Below are 9,458 nucleotides of genomic sequence, written 5' to 3'. Positions count from 1 at the left end.
CTGTTGGGCAGTTGGGTCACGTTGGGCTTGGTGAAACAATGCATGCTGGGTCAATGCATTTGGGAAGGAGGCTGAAGGAGGATTGATGGAGGCTGCTGAAGGGAATTGGCACATGCAGACAAAATGGCTGAGTTGAAGGAGCTGCCTGGGACGTGTGGCAGGCGGTGGTGGTGACACGTGGCGGCTGGGCAAAGAGGAGAGAAAGCTTGGGCCGAAAAAATGGGTTCATTCACTTCAAAAATGCCACATTCCCTTTTGTTTTTTTTTTCCAGATTTAACTCTTTCTTTATTCTTTCTTTTTTCTTTATGCCAAAATAACAATAAATTAAATCATGATCAAATATTTTCATCCATAAAATATATCATATTAATTAAATGAAAATAATAATCAAAACTTAATTTATTTTGTCATTTAAGATCAATAAAAGTGCACTTTTCACCTCTAATCAATACTATTGTCTAGACTATGACTTTTTCTATTTTTATGTTATTTCTATTATTAATTTCTTTTTAAATATTATTGTAATTTATATATTTATTATGTAGCCATGTAAATATATAGAGATTATTGATATAAATATTTATATATACTATAGAAATATAATTCATTCTATTATATATATTTAAAAAAATGAACCAATTTTTATTAAAATTATAGACAATATTTACAATTTTAAAAGTAAACAAACATACTTTGTACGTTGCTTCTATCTAGTATAATTAAATATGATAATACTAGTAAATTATTACACAAATATGGGAAAACAAATCCCACAACAAAAATAAAAAATACCATAAAATAATGCACACAAAAAAAATGTCATATTTATCAAATTTTTGACAATTTTCCCATAAATTCCACCGGTTTATGTACTTTTGGAAAACCCAGGCCCAAGTATGTCCAGCCCATAATCGGGTGCTCAGCCTCTCATTCATGCTTCACAGCCCCAACCATAGCCATAACTTGCCCTTTCTCTCTCCGCCACTCCGCGGCCACAGCCATAGTCACCCGCCTCCATATTTCTCTCTCGAACCCTCCAGACTCGTTTATTCATATATTGACTGAAAGAAACACATAACAACTGCAAGTCAGTCTAAGATTGTAATTGTTCACTTGCTCTAGCTATAAACCTCTTTTAAACCCTAATACCCCTTTTCTGTCTAAACCTTATCGGCCGCCATGGCTGCCGGAGAAAACCAAGTGATGGATGCCGCGGCAAAGGGTCCCATTCACATGAGGAGGAATATAGGGAGGAAGAAAGGCTCCAAGGGTAGGAACAGACCAAACAGGGGCGTACCCGGGGGAGTTGGAGACTCAAGAAAGCCTAAGAAGATAGGTGTGAAGATGAAGAATTTGTTTCGTAAGCGAGCTAGGGATTACAATTCAGATGGGGAAGGAGGGGAAGAAGAAGATGATGATGATGTTGAAGACAAGAGGAAATTTCAGAAAGTCGAGGAGATGAGTGGGGGTGGGGATTCATCTGAAGAAGCAGAGGAAGAAGATGGGAATCGGAAAGAGCACCGTGAAGATTTAGATGATGGGCTCTCCGACGGCAATGAGGAAGAAGACGGTGATATTCAGCCTGGAGTCACCAAGTTTACAGAGGGTTGTAGAGCGTTTAAAATGGCTTTCATGAGTATCATTAAGAAGGCTATTCAAGATGATGGTTTGGTAAGCTATGTTTTGTAGAGGTTTCTTTTTTCTTTTAAAGATGGGAATTACTCGATTTTTTATGTAATTTGTGCATTGCAGGGTCCGATTCTATCAGCTCACAAGAAGCTTGTTGCAGAAAAACTCGCTGAAGAAGACGCTGAGAAGAAGGTGAAGAAGGAAGTCAGGAAGGAAAAACACTTGGTAATTTAAATGACCTTTGTCTACACTACATTTGTATCTGTTCCATGTTCTTAATCTATATGTCTAATCTTAATAGCATTTTAATGTAATAGATGGGAGAAAAGGGACATGTGATACCAGCAAATTATTTGGATGCACATGAAAAGTTTTTAATTGGTGTTGCTACAAAAGGAGGTAGTGGCTTCTTTTTATTCTTTTTTTTCTCTAAAGATTTATTACAATGTTTCTTTTACTAACTGAGTTACTTCTTGTGCACGGGCGGTGTTTCAGTGGTCAAGTTGTTTAACGCTGTAAGTTGTTTCATGATGTTATAGTCAAGTTTGATTCCTTCCATTATACATGAATGATTTTGTCTGGTTGGAGTGCTTGTAATTTAGTCACATTTATGAATTAATCCACTAATGTGTGTTGTTCATGTTCAAATCTTCTTCAGGTTAACAAGGCTCAACATGCTCAAAAAGGATTGGACCCTTCAAGGTCTAAGGATGCTAAAGGTATGAGGCTAGATATATAATTGTGAATCTAAATACTTGAAACGTTTCTATATGACACAGAGTCATCTTGACATTCACAGTATACTAAGCTGCATGTGGCCTTGCATAAATATTTATACACACAGACAGACCTTAACTTTAATTCGACCACATCTTTACTAAATATACTTCCTCTTTGCTTTTTGCTGTTTAAATTTGGTTTGCACTTTGGAAACTAGGGTATCTTTAAGTCAAAGTTACTACTACTTAATCTCACCTGGTCGCAGTAATCCAAATTAATTTTTGTAAATACTGTTATTCAAGTCAAAGTTTATTATGTGTGAGCTCTAGCTGTGGACAAGTTCTATGATCAAATTTGTCAGTAGGTGCATTGAAATTATACTTGGAAGCTTCTGTGTAATCCTTTGTTTGCTGCATCCCTAAAGATTGTGCATGTTCTTTTATTATCGTAATTCATCATTATCATTATCCTATTTGTTGGACAATCCTCATCTGTTTCCTATTTATTTCTTTTTGGTTGGCTCATACCACATATATTTGCTTTTGTCGGTGGCTATATTTAACTATTAGAAAATGTGGGATTATGGTTTCTTTTTAACTTTCTCGTTGTTGGCTAAATGTTACCAGTGCTAAGGAAACGAAGGAAAGAAGCCTTCTTTTCAGAATTAGGAAAAATCCCATCAGCTGCAAAGGTCAGCTATTTACCTGTTCTTTCTCTTCCTTCTTCTTGCTCTTATGTTTTTTTATCTTTTCCATGCTTTTTGACACATTGAAATATATCTAGACTTTTCTTTCTTGGGTATTGAAAAGCTTTGTTGATGCTTTTGGACAATCATTACATAACATATCACATTTCTTGTCAAGGAGATTACTTTTTGTTTTGCTAGTATCATATTCAGAGTAATTGAGTTTCACATGCTTGTATTTATAGTTTAGAATTTTGCAATCTCTTCCATGAAATTGTGATCATAGATGGGTTGTAAGAGGGAAATTCATCTTGAATACGAATTTATGTTTAGTGAATTTACGTGTGTGGATTGTCTTGTTTTTTCTGTTACATTCAGGCTCAGACATCAAGTGGGCAAGCGGACGATGAAGCGCCTGGTTGGGCCCCTTTACGTGATAATTATATGCTAACGAGTTCCAAGTTGAAGGGTTGGGATAAGATGCCGGTAAGAATTTTGTTATAGATGTCAAAATGTTTCTCAATTATTAGGTATGCATCCAAATAACATGTATTTGGAACTTGCTATCAGGATAACGCAGCTACGGACGACATTGGGAAGATGTCAGAAGATAGTAGCTCAGATGGTGATGACTAATTTATAGCACTTTACTCGGAGCACCGACACTAGTTTTCATTTGTGGCTATACTATGTTTTTGTTGCTATTCGGATAGGAGTTTCCCAACCTCCTTTCTAAAGTTTTGTAGAATATTTTATTATTGATCATTATAAATGAATGCCTTGAGTTAATCTATTGCTTTGTTTATGTAATACGATTCTTCTGGTTTTACTCGTTTTTTGTTTTCTTTCTTCACTCTAGTAATAGAAGAAATTCAAGCAATTATTTGTTAATTTGGAGATACCTTGTGAAGATGTTTTGTGCTGTCCTAGTGGTCTCTCTCATTCTGTTATAATCTTTTATTATGATTTCACCCTTCTGTTTTTGCACTTTTCGGTTACAGTAGTGTAATGATGGAAGAATATTCTTTCTCCTTTTCTGTTATAATTGTGTAATTCAGTGATGATGTACACTCAAGAATATTCTTGTAGTCAATAATATATATAATACAGTATCATCAGCTAATGCTTCTTGAGCTGAGTTTTTTTCATTACAACATTCATTGTTCTCTCATTTCTTTGTTTTATCTATTCTCGTTGTGCCACATCCGTTTTTCAATCTTGGTATCAGAGCCAAGTTGAGCTCGTAAGCTATGGAACTAGTCGGCGAGAAGACTCCTGCCAATGGCACCCAGACTACAGTCAGCTCAGCTCCCTCACCTGGTGGTATCAGCGACATGAATCGTCCAGTACATGCTTCCTCGGCCATGAATGTAGGCTTTATGCCTCAGGTGGGTAGCACACTTACCCAACCGTTTGTGCTGAAGTTAGACAGAAATAACTTATCTATGGAAGACAATGGTTCAAGCCATTGTTCGTGGACATCGTCATGACGGGTACCTAAATGGTACAAAAGCTCGCCCAACTGAGTTCATCATGCCTTCAGATGGTCAACAAAATGCTAAAGCTGAAGTGAATCCTGCCCTTGAACATTGGATCGTGAATGATCAACTACTACTCGGATGGCTATATGGATCTATAATAGAAAGTGTTGCAAGTGAAGTGATGGGGTGTGAATCGGCAGTAGCACTATGGCAAGCTCTTGAAGCTCTGTTTGGAGCTCATTCCAAATCAAGGATGGATGAATTTCGTACAAAGATCCAGACTACTCGAAAGGGCTCTCAAACCATGGCTGAATACCTCCGGAGTAAACGACAATGGGCTGACTCTCTGGCTCTCGCAGGTGACCATTATCCCGAAAAACATTTAGTTGCTAATATACTGTCTGGTCTAGATGCAGAATACCTTCCTATTGTGGTTCTAATTGAGGCCAAACCATCAACTTCCTGGCAAGAACTTCAAGACATACTCCTGAGTTTTGACAGTAAGATGGAGCGCCTGAGTGCCCTCTCAGGTTCCAGCAGAGTGCCGAGCAATCCTACACCAACAGCCAATATTGCCTTCAAGGATCGTGGCCCATCTTATCGACGAGGAACAAATGTATATGGAAATAACAGTCGTAGCAACCCAAATGGATTTAGAGGAGGTGGAAATCGTGCACGAGGAAGAGGTGGCCGAAACAATCCTAAGCCCACATGTCAAGTTTGTGAGCGTTATGGGCATTCAGCTACCTACTATTACAATAGATTTGATGATGAGTACATGGGTTCAATCCCTCCTGGAGCTGCTAGTCAGAACAACCTAAGCTCAAATAGGAATGGAAGTCCAAAGTCAGAGTACAAATGCGACTGCCTTTGTTGCTACACCAGAGATGATGCATGGTGCGTGGATAGTGGAGCAAGTAACCACATCACAGTCGATGCTCAACATATGATCCAGAAAAATGAATACAATGGTAAGGAGGGTCTGGTTGTTGGAAATAGAAACAAGCTAGACATAGCTCACATTGGTAGTGGTAATATTATCTCTGGTGCTAATAATTCTCTTGTTTTGAAAGAACTTTTACATGTTCCTCAAATTACAAAGAATCTAATTAGTGTCTCCAAACTCACCTTTGATAATAATGTGTTTGTTGAATTTTTTCCTCATGACTGTTTTGTGAAGGACATGGCAACAAGGAAGGTAGTTCTACAAGGGAAGCTTAGAGAAGGTTTGTATTAGCTCAACAACACCAGCCCAAAGCTCACCAAAACCACATCAGTCATAGTCTTCTAAGTATGCTAGTCCATTTTCTGGTTTAGTATCCAAATCAAGTGGCAACCAGCATGTAGCTGAGCAGCCTGAGTCTTCAATCAAGGACAAATGGCATAGACGTTTAGGCCATCCGTCCAGTCGGGTCTTGAACCTTGTTTTAAGTCATGTCAATGTAAAGCAAATGAAAAATGAAAAAGAAAATTTCTGTGAAGCTTGTCAATATGGGAAATCACATGCCTTACCTTTTGCGTTAAGTAGTAGTCGAGCAAAATTACCACTTGACTTGATACACACTGATGTTTGGGGACCAGCCCCAGTCCTATCCAACACAAATTTTCGTTTCTATATCCACCTTGTTGATGATCATAGCAGATTTACATGGATCTACCCTTTGAAAGCAAAATCGGATGCCTTAAATGCTTTTATCCTGTTTAAAACTCTTGTAGAAAACCAATTTGAGCGAAAAATAAAAGCACTCCGTACAGATTGGGGTGGAGAGTTTCAAGCATTTACAAAATATGTCACTGAAAATGGCATAACATTTCAGCACTCTTGTCCACACACCTCTAAACAAAACGGTAGAGCTGAAAGAAAACACTGTCATATTGTAGAAATGGGGTTAACTCTTCTAGCCCAAGCACACATGCCCCTAAAGTATTGGTGGGACGCTTTCCAAACCTCAGTGTACCTCATAAATAGATTGCCTACCTCTGTTCTTGATAACCAATCACCCTATGAAGTTCTACACTCCAAGACACCTGACTACAAGTTCTTGAAGGTATTTAGGGCAGCATGTTATCCTTGCATTCGGCCTTATCAGTCACAAAAGTTTCAGTTTCATTCGATTAAGTGCATCAATCTAGGCTATAGTAAGGCTCACAAAGGCTATAAGTGTCTAAGCACAACTGGGAGGCTGTACATTTCTCGAAATGTCATTTTTAATGAGAGTGATTTTCCTTTCAAAACTGGTTTTCTCAATACATTTCACACAGAACAATAGGTATTTGTTTTTGTCCCATCTTGGTCAGCTTTATTTCCTCCTCAATCACCAACATCATCCAATTCTCAAAACATATCAACAACCAACATACAAGAAGAACCCAAACATACTAATGCGAATCACAACTCACAAGCTACTCTTGCAAAACCGCCTCAACAAGAGCCACTAATACTCAGCAGTCATGAGGTAAACTCTCCTAACACTCACTCCTCTTCTCAAGACTGGTCTAATGTGTGTGAAGTAGATCAATCTGCCAGGGACATTCAAGACACATCAAAGAGAAATGAAGCAATAGATGTGAGTCAAGAGACAAATCCATCTCTAATTCCTCATCACCCTATGACCACTCGATCAAAGGCGGGCATATTTAAACCAAAAGTTTATGTTGGACAGTCGAAATGGGAAGAAGATGATGAGCCCGTTTCAGTTGAAGAAGCATTGAGACACGGTAATTGGAAGCAAGCTATGATGGAGGAGTTGGATGTTTTAAAAACAAATGGTACGTGGCATCTGGTTCCAAAGGAAAAAGGCATGAATATTGTAGGCAATAAGTGGGTATTTAAAGTCAAGAGGAATACTGACGGCTCATTTCAAAGATTCAAGGCACGCTTAGTTGCAAAAGGGTTCAATCAACGACCAGGAATTGATTTTGGGGAGACGTTTAGTCCAGTAGTCAAAGCATCTACAGTAAGGATTATTCTGACTATAGTAGTGGCAAAAGCATGGGATATACGACAGTTAAATGTCAATAATGCATTCCTAAATGGCAAGCTTGAAGATGAAGTTTTCATGAGTCAGCCCCAAGGCTTTAAGGACAAGAACAGACCTGATTTTGTGTGCAAACTAACGAAGTCGCTGTATGGACTAAGGCAGGCCCCAAGAGCATGGTTTGATCGACTGAGAGCAACATTACTAAGCTAGAAGTTCAAAAATTCAAGGTAAGATTCATCACTATTCTTCCTTAAAGCACCTGGTCTAATTATTATGGTTCTAATCTATGTGGATAACATGATTGTGACTGGAAACAACAAGGAAAAATTGCAACAGTTTACTGCAAAATTAAACAGCGAGTTCGCTCTAAAAGACTTAAGACCTCTGAATTTTTTTTCTGGGAATTGAAGTGCACAGAGATGATACAGGCCTATACCTCAATCAATCTAAGTATATCAAAGAACTGCTCTCCCGAACTGAAATGCAGCACCTTAAATCTTGCCCGACGCCTATGACAGCTGGAAAAATGCTATCAAAAACTGATGGTGAGCCATTAAGTAATCCCACAGCATATCGGAGTATAATCGGAGGCTTGCAATACTTGACACACACCAGACCAGACCTAAGTTTTACAGTAAATAAGCTCAGCTAGTTTCTTCAAGCCCCAACAACAGCTCATTGGAATGACATGAAAAGAGTCCTTAGATACTTAAAAGGATCAATGTATCATGGACTACACATTAAATATACAGATAGGCTCAACATTGTTGGTTTTTCGGATGCTGATTGGGCTTGTTATCCCGATGATAGGAGAAGTGTAGCAGGCTACTGTGTGTACTTAGGAGACACATTGGTCTGTTGGTCATCTAAGAAACAAGCAGTGGTCTCACGGTCGAGTACTGAATCGGAATATAGAGCTCTTGCTCATGTAGCAGTAGAGATATCCTGGATTCAATCATTGTTAAAGGAATTTGAACTTCCATTGGTCATTACACCAGTAACATGGTGCGACAACATGGGAGCTAGTGCACTTGCTTCAAATCCTGTGTATCATGCTCGGACTAAGCATATAGAATTGGATGTCCATTTTGTTCGAGATAAAGTGTTGCACAAGGAATTGGAAATAAGATATGTCCCTTCTCATGACCAAGTGGCTGATTGTCTTACAAAAAGTCTCACTCAAGACAGATTTCATTTTCTCAGTGACAAACTAGGTGTGGTTGAAACCCCACTTAGTTTGAGAGGAGTTGTTAGAAAATAAAATATTCCTTGATTATTATTTTGTGCACAGTTGTCCTAGTGGTCCCTCTCATTCTGTTATAATCTTTTATTATGATTTCACCTTTTTGTTTTTGCACTTTTCGGTTACAATAGTGTGATGATGGAAGAATATTCTTTTTCTCCTTTTATGTTACAATTGTGTAATTCAGTGATGATGTACACTTCTTGTACTCAATAATATATATAATACAGTATCCTGAGCTAATGCTTCTTGAGCTAAGTTTTTTTCATTACAACATTCATTGTTCTCTCATTTATCTGCTTTATCTATTCTCTGTGTGCCACATCCGTTTTTCAATCTATGTCCACTGTTTTATAATTTTCCAATTTCATGGTTAACTGAGTCAATTAGATTTGAGTTGATTAACTGAGTCTGCTTACCATACTTAGATTAATGCAGCCACCATTATAGTTTTACTTTACTGGGGTTTAGAGGCCTTACCAAAAACATCCATCGTAAGTTAGTCTAGGTGTATAGTTTGGTTTCACGCTAAGGGACAAGGGAGCACAATATCCTCAAGTTTGGCCTTCTAACATAAGAATCTTATTTAGCAAAGTAATAAGATAATGAAATGTACTTCTAAAACTAGCCTGGCTGTTTTGGGAACCCAAAGTCCTAGCCACTTCATTTCGGTTCATAGGGAGTTCGAACCGAGCATTCACCTATGCGATATTAATAT

General features: G+C 38.1%; 1 protein-coding gene across 1 annotated transcript; it reads left to right on the top strand.

Annotated features, from left to right (window-relative positions):
- Positions 1-941: 941 nt before the first annotated feature.
- Positions 942-3,828, top strand: LOC133818328 (uncharacterized). The gene is made up of 8 exons (XM_062251120.1): positions 942-1,672; positions 1,754-1,855; positions 1,948-2,029; positions 2,126-2,145; positions 2,289-2,349; positions 2,977-3,041; positions 3,414-3,521; positions 3,606-3,828. The coding sequence occupies exons 1-8, from the start codon at positions 1,181-1,183 to the stop codon at positions 3,669-3,671; spliced, it is 996 nt and encodes a 331-aa protein (XP_062107104.1). The 5' UTR covers positions 942-1,180; the 3' UTR covers positions 3,672-3,828.
- The last annotated feature ends 5,630 nt before the right edge of the window (positions 3,829-9,458 follow it).

Source organism: Humulus lupulus, chromosome 2 (genome assembly GCF_963169125.1).
Source record: "Humulus lupulus chromosome 2, drHumLupu1.1, whole genome shotgun sequence".
In the NCBI taxonomy this organism is placed as follows: Eukaryota; Viridiplantae; Streptophyta; class Magnoliopsida; order Rosales; family Cannabaceae; genus Humulus; species Humulus lupulus.
The sequence above is the reverse complement of the archived record's forward strand: the minus strand, read 5'-3'. Positions and strand labels throughout refer to the sequence as shown.